The sequence below is a fragment of the Choloepus didactylus genome, chromosome 8 (genome assembly GCF_015220235.1).
Source record: "Choloepus didactylus isolate mChoDid1 chromosome 8, mChoDid1.pri, whole genome shotgun sequence".
NCBI classification, from domain to species: Eukaryota; Metazoa; Chordata; class Mammalia; order Pilosa; family Megalonychidae; genus Choloepus; species Choloepus didactylus.
This window is the reverse complement of record NC_051314.1, coordinates 84,156,347-84,177,327: the sequence shown is the minus strand read 5'-3', so window position 1 is coordinate 84,177,327 and position 20,981 is coordinate 84,156,347. Positions and strand designations below refer to the sequence as shown.

The 20,981-nt window shown below is 37.7% G+C and overlaps 1 protein-coding gene across 2 annotated transcripts in view; it reads right to left on the bottom strand.

Annotated features, from left to right (window-relative positions):
- Positions 1 to 4,938: 4,938 nt before the first annotated feature.
- TFCP2 (transcription factor CP2) overlaps positions 4,939 to 20,981 on the bottom strand; it is a 96,814-nt gene continuing 80,771 nt past the window's right edge. Inside the window, exons 9-15 of one of the 2 annotated variants that reach the window (XM_037846079.1) lie at positions 20,345 to 20,393; positions 19,848 to 19,941; positions 18,838 to 18,928; positions 15,168 to 15,283; positions 8,909 to 9,051; positions 6,889 to 6,940; positions 4,939 to 6,434 (exon numbers count right to left, since the gene is read on the bottom strand). In XM_037846079.1, coding sequence (XP_037702007.1) covers positions 6,397 to 6,434; positions 6,889 to 6,940; positions 8,909 to 9,051; positions 15,168 to 15,283; positions 18,838 to 18,928; positions 19,848 to 19,941; positions 20,345 to 20,393 — 583 coding nt within the window. In that variant the 3' untranslated portion in view covers positions 4,939 to 6,396. Of the gene's footprint in view, positions 6,435 to 6,888; positions 6,941 to 8,908; positions 9,052 to 15,155; positions 15,284 to 18,837; positions 18,929 to 19,847; positions 19,942 to 20,344; positions 20,394 to 20,981 lie in introns of both variants that reach the window. The other variant, XM_037846078.1, reaches the window with a different exon arrangement.

Here is a 20,981-nt window from a genome sequence, read left to right as displayed (position 1 = left end):
CAAACATCACAACTACTTATTCACCATATTTCATTGTCACGATAGAATCACTAGGTAAGTTACTACAATGTTGCCAGTTGGCCATAACTGGAATTCTACTCCAGCCTAAGCAGGGCCTACAGAGGACAAATGTCGGGCAGTAGTTGTTTAGGAAACTCAAGTGCACTAGAATAGAAACTATCAAGAATAGTGAGAATAAATGCTAATAATATTAATATTGTTAACATTGGACATCCGATTCCAAATGTTACTGCTTTGTCCCAGACCATATTGCAACATATGTGTGGACCAGCTCAGAATGCACAAATCATGGAAGGGTGGTTTGTTTCAGGAGCAGAGAAGTCAAAGCAGAAAAAGATATAAGATACATGACCAAGAACAGGCACTGAAAACAGCTGCAGATGAAAACCAAACATCAGATTTCATGTCCTGGGCAGTGTTTAAACATCAGTCTTGTAGTTATGTCTGCCTGTGGAGGTGCTCTTATAGTTAATAGTATCCTAAGTTTATTGAGCAACTGAATAAGGCATTAGGAACCAAGCTTTACTTTATACACATTATTCCCTTTAGTTCCCCAACAACCCTATAGATAAAGTATTATCTCCTTTTTGAGACTTGAGAGATTATTCTGTCCAAGGTCATATCCAAGGAAGAGCAAGACTAGGATTTGAACACAGGCCTATCTGATGCCCAAGTATATACTGTATCAACTACCCTTTACCACCAAAAGAGAAGTAAGAATACACTTTGTAGAGACATGAAAATAAATAGGACAAAGGATATTATGTGCTGAGTTTAGAGAAAATGTGGTAAGATAGCATACCTTTAATTTATAAAGAAAACAAAGGTGTTGTCTTTTAATTATTGTCAGCTAAAGTAAGCAATGGTAATGTCTGCTAATCATAGCACCATCATAATGCTTGCTCTGAACTCTTGGGCTTGTCTCAGTTTCTTCATGTGTGAATGAGAATACACTGCCTCATACCACACAGAGTAGTTATGACAATTAAGTGAGAAAAATCCCTGTTACACACTAAGCATAATGCCTGGCACAAAGCATTTTAGCTGTTATTAATTGATTTCCAGCTCTACATCAGGTCACACTGGTGAAAAAATTAAAGAGATCTGATTATAAACAAGACATAAGTTTTGAAAAAGAGTGGTGAGATAAAAATCTTAAAAACAAAAACAAAACAAAAAACAAAAAACTAAGGCAGTATATTTGTCTTTCTGATATGGAACCTACAGATCTAGCACTGAAGTAGCATGTTACGTCACTAATTTAAAATTAATTATATCCCAAATCTAGAGAGGCAGACACCTCTTTGTGACTAATCCTACCCTATCAGAAAGAGATCAGTATGTGTGAATCTGGGAAAAAGACCATGACAGGAATCTGAAAGCACAAACAATGAAGAAGCTGTATGGCAACTTCTTTATGGGGCTAAAAAAAGATATGGGCAGATTTATCTATATATAAGATAATAATGCACACACAAACAACACACACAAAACAACCTTTTAAAAAAAAAACAAAATAGCAACCAGGTTTGAGTGGGTAGAGTTCAGGGATAATTTTAGAGAGAGCAAGCTTAATAAACTCAAAGAGGTGAAAGAAAATCTGAAGCAAGTTTATGAAGATGTCAACAGGAAGATGTTAACTAAATCCTTAGATGAAAAATTAGGCATTAGAGCTCAGGAAGAAAACAGGAATCTGCATTGATTAAAATGAGGAACAAGTATCTCATCTTAAGCAAATACATGAGAAACAGATTCAAATAGATTAATCAGTTATTACTCATGTTCCAAAAGATTCCAAGCAGTACAAAGTGGACACAGTATTATTTTAAATAGCTAGTTCCCTTATAATTGACATTAATCCAACTGAAAAATTTAATTCATTTGTAACTTTTAAATCTTTGAATTTGAGAATGCAATATTAAGCGTAGTTGCAGCTGTCAAGGTAACACTAATGAATATTGTAGCTTATACCTATACTCATAGGGAACAACACAGAGGAGGTTTGGAAGTGAGGAAGAAAGATGTGGGGAAAAAGAGAAAGAAGTTCAAGGTCAAAGTCAAAATGCAAGGTCACTAAAAGAAGCAAGGAGAAATTAAGCGCTAATGATATAGAAAATACAACAACGCAAGTGCTAATGGCATTAATCTCAGGTCACATAGGGCACCTTTCCAACTCATTCAGTTTATGTTCTTCTCCATATAAACTTTGGAGTTGGTGTAATGAAACAAAACATAAACAAATTAAAATTAAATATTTTAGCAGAAAATTCCTTACCCCACTGCTTAGAAAACAGAGCATTTACAAGAGTAGAACATTGATGCAGGATTATCTATATGAATTTACAGCTAGGTGGGACATTTATACAGTTCCTGTTAAGATTAGCGTTCTTGTAATAGACCAGTGGGGGTGATAACATTAAACTCCTATTGAGGAGTCATCTGTGGCCACGGAAGCTGACCAATGATTCAGTAAAATTTTAAAGAGCTCTTCAACTTCAGCTCTCCAGTCCCAAGTTATCTGGAATTGTTAGACACTGGGCGGAGAAAAAAGCCAGTGGAGAGAGAGATTGCAAATATTTGCACCCCAAATTTGTGTTACTTTCAAAACTGAATGCAGAAGCTTCATTCAGTCCTTCAAGATAGTTTGCAAAGCAGTACAAATGTCTGCAGCAAGTACCTTCTTGAAGAGCACTCCTTCATTAAGCATAAATCAGAAAAGGCTGGTTCCATTATCCCAAGGCTTCTTTGCTTTTGCTAAGCTTCCCGACACCCTGAGAGGCTATTTGCCCCTCTAGTTCACAGTGTTGAGAGCCACAATCATGCTCTGTCCCTCACAGCATACCCAGTGCCTGACATTGCCTGACTTCCAGGGTTCATCAGAACAGCATCTACCCCTTCACATGAACCTCACTTTCACAGATTTTGGCTGTCTGTTTTTTGTCCTACTGTAATTTCTCTCCAGCCAACATGACCATCGCCATTTCTCTTCCTTTTAAATGGCTTCTTAAATAAATCATTTATGTGGGCAAACATTCTTATTGGGCAATAATACTGGAAGAACAATCTTAATTTAATAGCCACGTTTCATGTAGTGACTATTATTCAATCTTTAGAGTCCTGCAATGACCCTACCCTCTTTTTTTCCCCAATAACTCCCTTTTAACTACCAAGTCTTTATGCAGCAGATTCTTCTAGACAGAATCTATTACACTTCAAGGGACCAACACAGACAATGCTAAGTCAAATAGGATGCTACTCCACTTCTCAGGAAGGCCCAAAATCTAACTTTTCTGCTTCTCTTAAACCCCCACTCTAATGGAAATAGTAAATATTTATATTTATTTTAAATATCAACTATCACATTGTTAAAAAGAAAAACAATTCAGCAATTTTTACTTTTAGGAATATATCTTAGACATATGTACAAAAAACTCATGAAGATGCACGTATCTGGATGTTTGAAAGGATACAACCTAAATGGCATCTATAGGGAATGGCCATTTAAAAAAAAAATTGACGTAGAATTCTAATATAGAAAGATACTCAAGATATGTCAAATACGAAAAGCAAATGCAGACTACTAGTATAACATGAGCCCATTTATGTATTTGTTTGTATGTATGTGTGTATTTGTGATGGGAGGAGAGAGAAACATTTTACAATGATTATCTCCATACAGTGGGGCTAGGAGGTAAGGAGAGGAAGTTACACCCCTCTTCATTGTTTGAATGTACCACTTTGTGTATTCATTTTATAATGAAAAAGCTAGTTTAAAATTTTCATTTAATTGAAAGGATCATAGGCAATTTTTAAAAACAAGTTGAGTAATTACAATGTTCTATCAATATACCAATTCTTATCAATTATTTTTTGGAGTTAAAGAAAGCCTAAGAGATTTTCTAGTAAATTTAAGGATCTGTGATTACAAAGTTGGGTAAATTCATTTTCATTAATTTGAAGACTACTCTCAAAAACCCCGACTCCAAGTAAAAATTAATAAATGTCATTAATAGTAAATATATTAATAGAATTCTGTGTACTGTTTGCAGTAAACAAGAGTCACATATTCACAGATTTGGAAGGGACCTTAAAAGTCATCTAGTCCAATTATGTTAAGAGAAAGAACTTCTTTATATTTGTACAGTTAATCATGGACATTGTCTACCACAAGAATCACTGTGTTATACATTCCCATGTTTTGATGTCCAAACATTCCTTCTGGTGACATACATGACTCTCAACTTCCCCCTTTCCACCACATTCATGAACTTCAACAAATGTATGACAATATTACAAGGAATTAATAGACAGGTATATGGGAAAAAACGTACCTATTGCAAACTATGGACTATAGATAACAGTAATATTTTAATATTCTTTCCCCAACAGTAAGACATGTACCACACCAATACTAGGGGTCAATAAGGGGAGTGGGGGGAGAAAAAGGGTATGGGAGGATTAGGATTTTCTTTTTTATTTTTATTTCTTTTCTGAATAAAAATGTTCTAAAATTGATCATGGGGATGTATGCATAACTATGTGATGATTCTGTGAGCCACTGATTATATACTTCAGGTGGTTTGTATAGTGTGTGAATAGATCTCAATAAAATAGCATTTAAAAAAAAAGTCATCAAGTCCAACCCTCCCTAGCCTAACATTCAGACAGAATAGGAAAAAAACAGAAATAATAGCAGCCTGCTGAGCAGAGAGCTGAATTCCCTGAAGCCAAGAACCAGTCCTAGGAACATAATACAACTAGAAATGTTCCCCCAAAATCTGAACATCAGGTAATGATTCACTTTTTGGCCTAGTATGTCAAGTTGCCCAGGTCAGTTTTAGACAAGCCAATGACCTGATTTAATTTTCAGGTTTTAAAATTTTCAATTTGTTTCAAACCAAGAAGAATTAGACCATGTTGCAGGTTGATTTTAATGAACAAAAATCTCTGTATAAAAACATTTAAGCTTTATCAAATGCTTTAAAAACACACACACACAAATCCAAATCTAATACAGAATCTTGAACATTATCTGCTTTTCACCTGAACATAATCTGTAAAGAGATTTCTAGATAAAACTTCACATGTAAAAAAAGACCAAGGTCTTATACATTTATACCACACACATAAACACACACAGTTATTCTTAAGGAAGAACAAAAACATATGGAAAGAGTGAGTGGGATCGGAATGAATTTCTTGTGAAGCTTATATAAAGAACACTATATGAGTAAAAGAATTTCCTATACCAACAGAGGATGCAGAGAGGGGAAAACAAAGCATGGGTTATCCTAACTCATCAATAAATAGTCTAAGAAAGTCATTCAAGAACAGTGACCTTTGGGAGTTACAGATAATCCGTAGTTTTCATCATTCAAATTCTGCAAAGCTGATAACTGATGATGCTAAAAAACATCTATGCTTTCATTTTTTAGAGGTCTTGATTTGTTCCTCATTATTTAGCTGTGATTTGTACCTTTCAGTGGTTGATTCCTCAGTTCTCATTCAGTGTTATGTCCTATTCACCAGAAGAGCCACACTTAAATACAATGGTGAGCACAGGCTATAAAGGGCGGCAGTGTTGTATGGTGGTTAGGAGCTGGACTGTGTGGGTTTGGATTTCAGCAGCATTACCTTCTAGCTGCCTGTTACTTAGCAAGCCACTAAGGTATCTCAGTTTCCTAATCTTCCATTAGGGATACTAATATCTATTTCATACAGGGTTATTAAGAGGATTAGAGGATAATCCATTTAAAGAATTTATCACACTGCCTGTCACAAGTAAATGCTCAATAAACATTAGCAAAAATTGTTATTAATAGTATTATTACAGGGGAACCAAAAGAAAAATGCTTTACTATCTCTATTTCTTTTCTTTGATGTGGTTCTCAGGGATCAATTATGGAAAAAAGCAGAGATGCTTGTGTGTTTGATGCAAAAGACATTGAGGATCTAGTTTTATGAATATAGATATTCATTTTTATATTAGAAAAAAATTACATGGCTCCAAATCACAAAATTTAACATCTTTTCATTAAACATCACACAATTTCCATCATCATTATGCCCTACATACAACCTAACAAATGATGGGGCGTTTCTATTGATATCGAACAACAACAAAGTCCAGAAATTTTAACTAGGAAATAGCTGCAGAATTGCAGGTTGGGCAGTAATCTGTGGGTATCACACAGCTCAGGCCAACACAGAAAGCTGGGATTCCTCCTCATGGCCCGCTCCCTACCCCCCAGCCCCCCACGGTCAGATGGGTACAGTTCCTGTAGACCTTCAAATTTTTATTCACAGACCCCTGGCAAGAGGTCAATTTCCAAGAGGTGAAGGAAGCAGCGCCATTCAGCATCAAATACCTCACTCCTACTTCAATATGATATGATAGCTATCATTGGCTTCCGCTGTAAAAAAAAAAGGAAAAAAAAAAAAAAAAGAAAGAAAAGAAAGAAAGAGAAAGAGAATGATCTTTACTCACTTCTAAAATACAGTAGGAGGAAAAAAATTGTAAGCTTGCTGGGAAAAGGAAAACAAAACAAAACAAAATAGAGCAGGACAAAGGGGAGCATATTTATTAGTTAGTACAGAACACATAAATATATATTGTAAAAACAACATGTTCTGATTTCTTCATTTAATGGAAGATGAAAAAGAATGGTAGACAGTTGTCAGTTACACTCTGTCTACTCTGTTAATGGCAAGAAACCAAAACACACAAAGGAACACTCTCTAACAGTGTCACTTTCTCTATCTCAAATACAGTGGTTGATACTTTCCCTATCTTTCCTCAAAGAAGTCAAGTATGCACAAAAGCCTTTAACTCCTTAGAGAAAGGTGTTTGTCTTACGATTTTATTACCTTTCATTGTGTCCAGAATAAAACAGGCTTCTTCCTGAAAGTTTTGTATCATCTGAAAAAGAATGAAGAAAAAATTGCTAATTATTAAAAACTTTGATTTGTTCCATTTATTTTAACTATGTGGCTTTTAATTACATCAGATTTAAGTGAAAAATTATTCCTCTCTATTTCTAAGTTCCTAAGGACTACCCCATACCCACAGAGGTTTAGATGGGAGGCTTTACTGGTCACAAACATAGTACTTTGTGGATATCTGTAGAGTCACCTGAATTTTTTCTCCCAACTTAAAAAAGCATTCTTCAAAAGCCTGTTTTCCTTAGTTTCTGGCTCCTTGCCTCCATCCCACCCTACCCTTTATTTGGTTTTTAAGTTTTAAAAGCTGAGCAGTCTCCAGAGAAAATTTCTGGGGAAGATGGCAGACTAGGGAACTCCAGGACTCACTCCTCCTCCAAAACAGATTTCTGATTTCCAGATCTTCAACTTCTCTATGTATTCTTTCCTAAAACTAAGAACCTCTTCATTTTTCTTCCCCTTCTCAAACCCTCTTTTCCCATTTTACAAAAAATGCATGTGACACCTTCCTGGAATCCTACTAAGGTGCCCTGACTGCTCCAGGGTGTAAAAGCCTCCAGGATACTAAAGCATAACTGCAAATGTGGACACTAATGACTGGGTAACAAATCCCCATGAGAGTCACATGGTTTCCAATTCTTTCCTTTCACCAGAATTGAAGAGTGACTTAATCAAAACCTGTGAAATGATACATGGTACAAACTTATTTTTTGTAACATCACCATATAATTTCTGGCATGTAACTCAGAAGTTCAAAAACAATCCAGTAATGCTGCTATAACAAAACTCCATCCATTCCTATTTATCAATTTACGTGAGTCTGGTTCCATAGCACTCTTATTGTGATGGTTAGGTTCATGTGTCAGCTAGGCCAGGTGATGGTGTACAGGTGTCTGGTCAAGCAAGCACTGGTCTAACCATAACTGCAAGGACATTTATGGCTGGTTAATAAACCAGAAGGGTGGTTTGTTAGATCATCAGTCAACTGGCTGCAGCTGTAACTGATTTACATCAATGAAGTGTGTCTTCCTCAATGACAGAATTCAATCAGCTGGATTTAATCCAATCAGTTGAAGACTTTTAAGGGAGAAAGAGAGAGAACGTTCACTTCTTCCTCACCTAACCATAAAAGCATCTCCTGAGGAGTTCATCAAACACCTTCATTGGAGTTGCCAGTTCACCTATCCTACAGAAATTGGATTTGTGCATTCCCACAGTTGTGTGAGACACTTTTATAAAATCTTATACTTACAGATATCTCTTGCTGGTTTTGTTTCCCAAGAGAACCCTAACTAATACACTTATCTAGGAGGAAAAAAGTTGGATGGAATTGATGCTGAGCTCTTCTCACTCTAGCAATCAATTGGCAGCATTCACATACAGATGAACTAAATGTGTGAAGGGAGTGAGGGTAAGGAATGGCACAATCCAATCTATCTCATTAACAGATGCACTTTTTTCTTTATGTTTAGTAATTATCAAAATTTATAATATACTTATGTTGTTTCAATCAATTGTATAATAATAAAGATAATTCTATTCAGAATAATATTTTACTTTATAAACAACTTTGTGTCACAAAGAAGTATGATAGGATGATCAATGAAAGATGTTCAAGCATAAAAATATATTATGTTAAGATAAAATTCTATGGCAGAAATGAATGGAAATAAGAGTTCAAAGAATCCAAGGAATACTACAAAATTTCTGTTAAAGAAAAGCATTTTCATGTATTTTTAAAAAATGGATGATGATGGTATTAATTAACTCTTGTATTTAGGTTCCATGGAATACAATTAGAAGACTGATATAACCGTTTCATTTTTAAATGTCATAAAATATACTCAGAAATGACATCTCTACCCCAATAAAGCTATTCTTGATTGAGTCACATGCCCTAACATATTAATTGAATCATCTGGTGATTCAGCTGTACTGAAAAATATACCTCATCACTGATGAGCACATGGATTCCGGTTGGTCCCTGTTTGTAGATCTGGCTGATCTGCCGAGGGGAAATGCTGAAAAGCTGAGCAAGTTTTTCTGTCAGTTCAACAGCTGTTAATTCTTCCAGATAGATGGCATGATAGACTGGAAAAAGGAGAGAGAAGGGCAGTTAGTACAAAGTTTCTCTGCTCTACAAGTAATCTGATCAGGAGGAATGCCAACTTTTCTGAGCAAATGAGTAATCTCATTTGCATGAGGACAAATCCTGGCTCAGCCACTAGCAAGCTCTGTGACCTACTTCCAAGCCTCATCTTCCTCATCTAAATATTGGGGATAACAATAAAATCTAATGCCAAGAGGAGATATTAGTTGTAAAACTTAAAGCATTAAAAGTGCTGAGAGAGCAACATGGCGACATAAACAGCTACTGAAAACTCTTCTCCAGAGATTCAGCTTAAAAAAGGACAATTCTGAATTGCTTGTAACTCTGGAGGAGGATATGGACTGCCGAAGGACCCTGCAGATGCCAAACTGAAGAAAGAGAAGAAATATCAGATAGGAATCGTCTGTCCCTGTGCCAGTTTGAATGTATTATGTCCCCCAAAACACCATTAGCTTTGATGCAGTCTTGCACACTTCATGGCCTTAAGGCTGTAACTTTGTAACCAAATAAACCCCCTTTATAAAAGCTGATCCATTTCTGGTGTTTTGCATAAAGGCTGTGTGCCGGTTTGAATGTATTATGTCTCCCAAAATGCCATTATCTTTGATGTAATCTTGTGTGGGCAGACATATTAGTGTTGACTGGATTGTAATTCTTTGAGTGTTTCCATGGAGATGCAACCCACCCAACTGTGGCTGATAACTCTGATTGGATGATTTCCATTGAGGTGTGGCCCTGCCCATTCAGTGTGGGGCTTGATTACTTTACTGGAGCACTATATAAGCTCAGACAGAAGGACTGAGCTTGCTATAGCCAAGAGAAACACTTTGAAGAAGGCACAGGAGCTGAAAGGAACTGCAGTTTACAGAGACATTTTGGAGACAGCCTTTGAAAGCAGACTTTTGCTCCAGAGAAGCTAAGAGAGGACAAACACCCCAAGAGCAACTGACAGTGACATTTTGGAGAGAAGCTGAAGTCTAGAAAGGAACATCCTGGGAGAAAGCAATTTTGAAACCAGCACGTTGGAACAGATGCCAGCCACATGCCTTCCCAGCTAACAGAGGTTTGCTGGACACCATTGTCCATTCTCCAGTGAAGGTACCTGATTACTGATGAGTTACCTTGGACACTTTATGGCCTTAAGACTGTTAATTGTGTAACGAAATAAACCCCCTTTTATAAAAGCCAATCGATTTCTGGTGTTTTGCATTCTGGCAGCATTAGCAAACTAGAACAGGCTGCATTAGCAAATTGGAACAGTCCCAGACCAGCCAGTCCTCTCTTCTCCCCCTCACTCGGGCTCAGTGTGGGAAAGGCACAGAATCAGCACACAGGAACCCTCGCACCAGTGACAGATTTTAGAATCTCTCACAGCAGTGAGACATACTCCCTCTTTTGAAGACCCGGGGGACAGGGGAGGATAGTTCAAGGCCCAGGTCAGTGAGGGACAAAGAGACCAAGAAAACGTGAACAGAGACTGCATTTCCAGCCCTGGGTCTGAAAACCCTTCCCCCACCCTTGAGGGAAGTAGCAGCCTGCAGCTGTTCCCTTGCTTTGGGGATGGGTGGAGTGCTGGGGCAGCTGAGGAAGTACTCGGACACAGGTGTAGCCCCACATCAAGCCAGATTTTGGCCGGCAAAGTGAGGGCATAGGAATCCCGCAGTTTCAGTGTACCTGTGTAGTGTAGATGCAGCCTATACTCAGAGGCAAAGCAGCCTCTGAAGATGATCAATTTACCGAACAGTGCCATCTGCTAGACAGTCTGGAAAGTGCAAGGGAATAGAAGGCCTTTTAAAAAGATGCTTCAGACCCTTCATTAGGATCACAGGAACTGGTTTACATGCCACACACAGAAACCCAGCCTAATTCTGGCTGAGAAATAGACAACCCAAATGTCAACACAGGGCTCTAAAACAAACCCAGGTCTTGCTGACCAGCGGAAAACAGAGCACCACTGGAAGCCAGCATATCTACATTACCACACAGAGTGAATTTGCTGGGGTGCCCAGTACCTACCTACCATCCTTGTGGCAGGCCATGGTGGCTGCCTGATTGGTGGGAAAGACTGGGGGTAGAGCCAATCTGACAACTGGCCAGTGAGAGAAACAAAGAAATACAGAGATCAAAGAAAAGCAAAAAATCATAAGCCACAGCAGGAAACTCAAAGATATGGCGCACTCAAAGGAACAAACTAACACCTCAACTGAAATTCAAGAACTGAAACAAATACTTAAAGATGTTCAAACAAATATTCTAAATCAAATCAACAAGTTGGAAGAAAATGTAACAAAAGGGATGAAGGATATAAAGAAGACACACTAGATGACCATAAGGAAGAATTCGTAAGCTTGAAAAAACAAACGGCAGAACTTACGGGAATGAAGCACAAGAGAAGAGATGAAAAGCACAATGGAGACATACAACAACAGACTTGGAGAGGCAGAAGAAAGGATCACTGAACTAGAGGATACAACATCTGAAATCCTATACACAAAAGAAGAGATAGGGAAAAGAATGGAAAAATATGAGCAAGGGCTCAGGGAACTGAATCACAATATGAAGCGCATGAATGTAAATGTTATGGGTGTCCCAAAAGGAGAAGAGAAGGGAAAAGGGGCAGAAAGAATAATAGAGGAAATAATGAAAAATTCCCAACTCTTTATGTAAGACATAAAATTACAGGTCCAACTAGTGCAGAGTTCACCAAACAGAATTGATCCAAACAGAACTATTCCAAGACACTTACTAATCAGAATGCCAAATGTCAAAGACAAAGAGAAAATTCTGAAAGCAGCAAGAGAAAAGCAATCCATCACATACAAGGGAAGCTCAATAAGAATAAATGCAGATTTCTCAGTCGAAAGCATGGAGGCAAGAAGGCAGTGGTACCATATATTCAAGATATTGAAACAGAAAAACTGCCAACCAAGAATCCTATATCCAGCAAAACTGTCCTTCAAAAATGAGGGACAGTTTAAAATAATTACAGATAAACAGTCACTGAGAGATTTGGTGAACAGGAGACCTTCTCTACAAGAAATATTAAATACAAGAAGTATTGCTATGGACAGATAGGAAAAGACAAGATAGAGAGGTTTGGAGAAGAGTGTAGAAATGAAGATACCAGGAGATAGAAAGAGAGGAAAGATCAGGTAATTGATGCTGAAGGAGTACAGAATGTTCAACAGGGTTGATTGTATAGATCCATAAATGGATAGCACAATACTGCATGATGGTAGCACAATACTGTAAGTACTCTGAACAAAAATGACTGTGAATATGGTTGAAAAAGGAAGATTAGGGGCATGAGGACACCAGAAGGAAAGACAGAAGATAAATACTGGGACGGTATAACTTAGTGAAACCTAGAATGGTCAATGATTGTTGATTAAATGTACAAATATAAGAATGTTACAAATGAATGTCAACTTTACAAGGTGTTAAAAATGGGGTGGTACTGGAGAAAAAATACAATCAATGCAAACTAGAGTCTACAGTTAACAGTAACATTGTAATATGCTTCCATTAATTGTAACAAAGGCAATAAACCAAACCTAAATGTCTACAAGAGGGGGATACAACGGAGAGGTATGGGATTCTTAGCACTGGTAGTGTTGTCTGACTTTTTAATTGTATTTTATTTTAATTTTATTTTTTCTTTTGTTGTTTTTTAGTTGTCTTTTCTTTTTCTTTTTCTTTTTTTGCCTCTCCCTTTTTCTTTGTGGAAGAAATGGAAATGTCCTCATATAGATAGTGGTGGTAAATGCATAACTAGGACTAAGGTAAATCAGACTAAAGAGTAAAGGATGATGTACACCTCAACAAGCAGTTATATAGGTAATGGGTTACAGTTTCACAGTTTCAGTTCTTTCCTTGTTATGCAGTATAAGGTATATACAGAAAACTGAACACTTTCAAAGCACAATTCAACAAATAGCAATAGAGCAAATTTCAAAGCATGTTATAGGTTACAGTTCCACCATATAATTTACCTCTTTCCAGCTATTCCAACATCCTGGCATCTATCTATCTATCTATCTATCTATCTATCTATCTATCTATCCATCCATCTATCTATCTCTATATATAGTTATACAAAATTTTAATATTCATACATTTTTGTGAAATCTTATCTTGTTTGTTGCTGCACCTTATCTTGTTGTTGCTACCCCTTCCTCTCACTTAATCTCTTTCTCCATCTTCAGGGGTGTGTAGACAGTGAGCACCCTAACTTGTTAATATTCAAAGGGGGTGTCAACAGTATGGGGAAGAGGGCTGCATATGATTGTTGTTCTTAAAGAGGCTGTTGCCTCTGGATTTTAGGACTTGTCTGGCATAGGAACACTGGTGGATTTAAGTACTGAGAGATAAAACTAAGCAAGTGAATATTTCATAGAATCTCAGGTAGGAACCTAGGTATTTGGAGACTACTTTTGGTAAGGGCATGGCATACTGTGACCATTTGGGATGTCTAGCTGGAGTGTGCCACTGTGACCTCAGCTTGCTACCTTCCTTCTCTTTTTTCTTTTTTCTTTTTTTTAAATTACCTATATAACTGCTTGTTGAGCTGTGCATCGAAAGTTAACACCTTGACGTATGCAGAATTTACAATAAAGGAAATAGCTGAAGTTGTGGAACTGTGATCCATGATATTTTTTGAAATTTGCTATCTACTTGTGAAATCGTACTTTGAAAGTTATCACTGTTATGTATACATGTAAAAGTTCACAAAAAAGTGTATTAAAAAAAAAAGAGTGAAGGACAATATTGATGGTGCTTTAAAACTTCAACTTCTGTGTGTGACCAAAGGATGAGATGTTCATTAGGTGCAAAATCTGTATTTTTTGTAATACACTATATAATTTGACTTGTATGGTCAGTTTATTCAAACAACATAATTACATGGAACATTGAATAGGGAGTGAAATCTGGTTGGTTTATACAGGTTAGTGTGAAGCCCCAATACGTCCCAGAGTAATGTGGGCAGAGAATAAAAATGTACTTGCAAAGCCCCCTTGAGGGTCTGGGGAAAAATGTGGAAATATTAAATTCCCCCCCTGGGGAATTTATGTTATTCTCACAAGCATTGGGAGCCAAAAATTGAGAAGGCCAAGCTTTCAATCTTGGAGCTTGCCGTTATGAAGTTTGTTACTGCAAAGGAGAGGCCAAGCCTACTTATATTTGTGCCCAAGAGTCACCCCCAGAGAACCTCTTTTGTTGCCCAGATGTGGCCTCTCTAAGCCAACTCTGCAGGTAAACTTACTGCCCTCCCCTCTACATGGGACATGACTCCCAGGGGTGTAAGTCTCCCTGGCAATGTGGAACATGACTTGCAGGGATGAGGTTGGCCCTGGCACTGTGGGATTAAGAAAGCCTTCTTGGATCAAAAGGGGGAAGAGAAATGAAACAAAATAAAGTTTCAGTGGCTGAGAGATCTCAAATAGTCAAGAGGTCACTCTGGAGGTTATTATGCATTATATAGATATTCCTTTTTAGTTTTTAGTGTATTGGAATAGCTAGAAGGAAATACCTGAAACTGTTGAACTGCAACCCAGTTGAGTCCTGAAGATGATTGCATAACTATGTAGCTTACACGGTGTGACCATGTGATTGTGAAAGCTTTGTGGCTCCCATTGCCTTTATCCAGTGTATGCACAGATGAGTAGAAAAATGAAGACAAAAAGTAAATGAACAACAGGGAGGGATGGGGGGTATGGGATGTTTTGGGTGTTCTTTTTTAACTTTCATTCTTATTCTTTTTTGTGTGTGATAATGAAAACGTTCAAAAATTGATTCTGGTGATTCACAATTACATAATGGTACTGTGAAGAACTGATTGTACACTGTGGATGATCATCAGGTTTGTGAATATATCTCAATAAAATTGAATTACTAAAAAAGAAAGACAAAAAAAAAAGTGCTAGAAGAGTGCCTGGCATATATTAGGAGCTCAATAAATGTTAGTGATTGCCATTACTTCTAGTAAATGCTGAATCTGCTGTTTGATGCGTTCCTACCACACATGCCCACAAGTCATCGCTTCACCTCTCTTCACCTCTGTCCTGGTATGTCTGGAACGACCTACCGAAGAAAGTACCATTTGAGTCTCCATCGTCAGGCTTCTGCTGCTGCTGCTGCTGCTGCTGCTGTTGCTGCTCCCTCAACTGCAAGGATTCCTGACAAACATAAATGGTCAACCTTGGACGCACCATCCTAGGGGGGGAAAATAGCCTGTTAACCTTAGATTTTTCATGGTAAGCACATTTTTTTTTTCTTTTAACTTTTTGTTTATTAGTCTACACTTCAGTCATAATGTTGAATTTCTTTCACTTCACTTATTCATCTGACATTGAACACCCACTATATGCAATAGTGTGTTTGTTAACTGGGCTTTATTTTTGTTTTTTCATCAATTTATTCCAGTAACAAAAAAAATTTGCCAAAATCTCCATATAAGAATAATTACATTGTGATCTAAATGCTGGTTCTTTAAATCACCAACAATTCTTTATTAATTTGAGGCTGTGGAGAACACCAGGAATACATCAAACCAGTAAACAACCCTAAAATATTTTTATATTTAGGGTTGGAATTAATTTTTTTATATTCATGTTATTGAGATATATTCACATACCACGCAGTCATACAAAACAAATCGTACATTTGATTGTTCACAGTACTATTACATAGTTGTAAATTGGTAAGCACATTTTAAAGAACTTGTGTGCCTACATAATAGTGCAGAGCATGGCAGTGCATGGGCCAAATGCAGCTCATTTGATATGTTTTATTAGCTCCCCAGTTGTGTTTTTTTTTTTTTTAATTGAATTAGTTCTAATAGGAAACACCACATAAACCTGTGAAATTTGGGTTTTCTTGAAAAACAATCAGCTGCTCTATTTACATGGTGTGTGCATTCTTCAATACAGCACAGATCCGACTGTCATTCACTTTCCCTATGTGGCCTCTGCAGTCATTTGAGTTTGTGGCCTTTGGTGTAAAGATTAGAAATATTCAGAATATGCGGGCCACTGTTTTATGGGTCAGGTTACGTAAAAACTAAAATATACAGTATACTGGATATCTTATTTCCCTCATTACACTTCTCCTAAGTGGCCTAAACTCTTTCTTTTCTTCTTAAGCGAAGGTACTCAATTACCTCTTGATCTGATCATATTATTGTTTTGTACTGCTAAACACTCTTCAACAATACTCTCACCAATGAAACATCCATTCTTTCTCCTCCAATTTCACCCCTGTCCTTAAAATTTTCTGAGATTATGGCCTGCTTGATTCAATATCCCTTTTGATGAACACAATCACAAATACTTCAAAATCTGTTTTATTATATAGTCACTGATTTGGTTCTGTTGCCATTGACCTGTATGCTTTTTTTCCATCAATATTATTACTACCTATTTGTAATTATAAATCCAAAAAAGGAAGGGACTACAAATTACTGTTACATTTGCAAGTGGACACTTAAATAATTTTTACCCAAACTTAAGAACAATCTCTTCTCCAATTAAAACTGATTCAGGGCCCTTTCATCTGCTGTTCTGCCCAGAACACTCTTCCCTCAAATGATCCCATAGCTTCTTCTGTCTCATAATTCAATTTAAACATCCCTCCCCAGAGACCCAGAGGCTTTTCCTGACCACATTTCTGTTTTCGCTTATTTACTAGTTTTGTTTATCATTATCCAAAACACTAATTTATCTGTATCTTTATCTTTCTTACCATTGGAAAGTAAATTCCATGAAACAGGGTACTTTGTTTATTTTGCTCACCAGGGTATCCTCAGAGCCTAGAATAGCAACTAGCTCATGAGAAGGATACTGAATATTTGTTGAATTAAAAACCCATCTGGATGATGGAGCCAGAATTAGAACGCAGGGTTGCCGAACTCACTGCACACTATGGTTTCCCAGCCCTTACTTAGCAGACACAGAGAGGACTGACATAAACACAGGTTAAAACACAAGGCCCAGGAGACAACCTGTGTCCTTATAAATCCAGCCCCAGCCCCACCCCAGCCAGGTATGAACACAACTATGACAAACAGGAGAGAGTGGTTTCTGCAGAAGTGGACAGTGGGCAGCTGCATTCTAGGAGGAGGGCTCCTCCACCCCCAGAGTATCTCAGAGCTACTTAAAACCCTTCAGTCCTGGGTAAAGGGGGGTCATTTCCTCTCACCCTCGGGGAAACTGAGGAACCAAGGAGAAACCCACTGCAAATCTCTTAACAGATATTTATAGAATGCCAACTGTGTGCTGGTTGGGACTCAGAAGAGGACAGATGTCCCCAAAGGAAATGAGAGTGTGTAACAGAGGTGAATCATAAGGGGAGGAAGAGAGCTGCTGGGAGGCACAGTGAGGTAGGTGAAGGCAGCTGGAGAGGGGGGAGGGGAGGGAAAGGTGGGGGCACTGCTCCAAAGCCAGCAAGCAAAAAGGAACTTGGTGAGTTTTGAGGAAAGAAAAGAAATTCCATGTGAGTAGAGGACAGAAAGGAAGAGGAAGTGCAAGATAAAGCTGGGGCCACCCCTGCTGGGCCACTAGGACATTGGGAGGTTTTGTGATTTTATGCTTAACACAGTGGGGATCCTGAAAGGTCTGAGAAGTTCAGATTTACATTTTTAAAGGTTTGCCAGGCTGAAGTGTGGAGAATGTCTGGGAAAGTGGGGAAGAGGACAAGGAGGGGCAAACTGGAAGCATGCAGACCAGTTAGGCTCTTGCTGGTCTGCAGGTGAGAGATAATGGTGGCCTGGCTTAGTTCTCACAAAGCAGCTTCTGAGCTGTGTGCTTGTCAGGCTGGATGGCCTCCAGCAGGTCATTTAGCAACAAACAGCATTTAGTGGGCATCTGATGTGTGCAAGGTATTATGTGTGTGTTGGAGGCTGGAGTGAAAATGAGAAGGAGAAAGATGAATAACCTGATGTCACCTCTCTGGAAGTAACCAATGGACCAGTGAACAGATGCCCAAATTCCTATCCAATAACAATGAAAGGAGCAGAGCCACAAGAAAACTCTTTAACAGAAGTAGGACCAAAGTACTCTGGATTATAGAATTTGAGAGGTTCATTCCAACAGGAAAGATGTGGAAAAACTTCCTAGAAGAGACAGCATTGCCTTGGGTTTCCAGGGCAAATGAATTCCAGTAGACTGAATCTCAGTTATCATCTCTATGAAATGGGGACAAAATGCCAGTCCTGGCACACAGGTCAGAACCACTGGGGATTAAGAGTTGGGGATCAGACACACTGTATGAATCTATTTATATCAAATGTCCAGAACAGGCAAATGTATGCATAGAGAAAACAGATTAGTGGTTGCTTAAGGCTGGTAAAAGAGTGGGCACTGGGGGAAAATGGAAAGTGACTGCTAATGGGTACAGGGTTTCTTCTTCAGGTGAGGAAAATGTTCTAAAATTGATTGTGGAGATGGGTGCACATTCTGTGAATAAACTAAAAACCAATGTACTGTACATTTTAAATTAGCAATTGTATGGTATGTGAATTATATCTCAATAAAGCTGTTATTAAAAAAAAAAAACTACCTGGAAATGGAAAATGGGATACAATAAGGAATTTCTTGGATCAAGTGTAAGAAAGAATATCTTTCATCTTTGTTCATTTGGTACATAGCTGGCATTAAAAAAAAATGTTTCAACAAAGTGTATTTAGTTGTGCCAACAGTGCTGTGAAGAGTCCCTGAATCAAAATCCATGTGCAATCCAGCCACACTGATATTATGGCACCAATTACATACCGGCCTTTTAATGCATTAAAAAGTCTGATTCCATCTGCAGGGCCACAGATTTGGATCACATCATCTCTAGTTAGTTTCAGTAAGTCTGCCCCTGGAATAAATATAAGAAAAATGGGTGATAAAGGGAAAGATTTTCTTTGATACTCACCATTAAAGTAGGCTCTGTTAAAAGAACACCTTATTACTAGCATGTTACAGTCCATCATCTTTTGCATGGCATACAAAGCCCTCCATGACCTGGCCCCTGCCTCCCCTACAGCCTCAATTTCCACCTAATTAACTTTTCCTCTTAACCCTATTCTTTCATCATACTGATTTTTGAACCAATGAGCAAGTTGTACCTTCTGCCTGAAATATCTTTCCACTATATGAGCAACAGAGACTCCGCCTCATTACTCTGGACCCACTGGGGGATGTGTCCCCCAGTCTCCCTAACAGCAGACCCTTGCCCAAACACCTCACCTTGCTTGCATACAACTTCGTTAAAACACTTATCTACTGCATCACAACTACTTGTTTAGCATTTGGGAAGCTTTATTTAGGTTTGACTTGGTTACTTTTTTTTTGATGCTAGACGATGAATGAGCTCTTTAATCAGGAATCATGTCTTATCTATGTGTATATTCCTACCATACCTGGTATGAAGAAGGTACTAAATAAAATCAGATTGTGTAAGTAAAATATAATACAGTGACATTAAACAGAAGATTTCAGACCACCTTCAAAGGCCCCTAGATAAAATACTGTATGGAATATACATTTTTAAAAATGCTGTATTTTAAAATTAAAGTGAGTTTAAACCAAGAGGTCTTTGTTTTTCAAGTATTTCACAGCATAGCTGCAACTGATGAGACATTCTGACAGGTTCTATAATTTATTTAATTTAAAAATGCACTAAGATCTCCCCCCCCCAAAAAAAAAAAATTTCACATGGATACCAGACAGCCCTAGAATGTAAAGGAATATACCATGTTGGGGGGGGGGGGGTGGCGGGGATAAGCAAATTTAACCTGAGAAGTTTGTGAAAAGCCTTGTGAATGTAGAAAACCGGTTTCGATGCAACCACTGCTGAGCTTCCTGAGGTGTCGTTGTTGGCAAGAGGTTCTGGAAGAGAGAAAGAATTTTTGGGGGGTGGGGGCTGGGGTTGGGGGAACTACCTAAATTCATCTGTTACCTCATTAAGTAGCACATAGCCAAATACACCTTCACATACCCACACACAGGCCTAGTTTGCTTGGGAGGTGTCTACATCACATCAATCTTCTTCTATAAACATGCTAGAAGCCAATGAGTTCATCCCTATCTTCCCCACTAGACTGTATGCTCCTCGAATGCATAGTCCTGAATTACTCATTTCATACCTCCGTCTCTAATACAGTATCCGGTTTATAGTAAAAAATTCAATAAACGCTAGCTTAATCAATGAATATTACTCCCCAAAAGTTGGGCATTTCTACTGAACTGCATAGTCATCAAAGTATTATTAGACACTCAACTTTAGACTTACATCTGTGACTGGAGGGGGTGGTTCTGGTTGGTGGTTTGGTGAACCATTCCTAAAGAAAAATTTAAAATGAAAGGATGAGTCTATGACACTTACTGTAACTTGGAAAGTTCATTATCTCATTCACAGTAAGTCTGAAGCTAGAGATTTAAAAGAATCTGTGTTCTCTTATAAACAATCTTCCTCTGTAATTGCCCCAATACTTCTTTGTTAATTAAACCTTAAGACTTTAAGGGGTAGGAGAATAAAGTGCATCATTTACAACAATATTTATTATTGGGGAATCTGGAAAAAAAATCACAATTTCATTAAGTTGGGACTGATTAAATAAATTATAGTATAAAAATATTTAATAACATGGGAAATTTAGAATGTAAACTAAAAACATGAGATATAAAAGTATATCAATACAACTACATTAAATATACAAGCATATGCACATATACTCACAGGAAAAAGATTGGAAGAAAATTAATGCAACACAACGTGATCATATACTTTATATTGGAAAATACTTATTATTTTTTAAATTTTATTTTGAAATAAATTAAAAGTTACAGGAACAGTAAAAAAAAAAATACAAACCCCATACACAGAACTCCAGCATAACCTGACCGCCCTCCCCCGCTACCCCGATCGA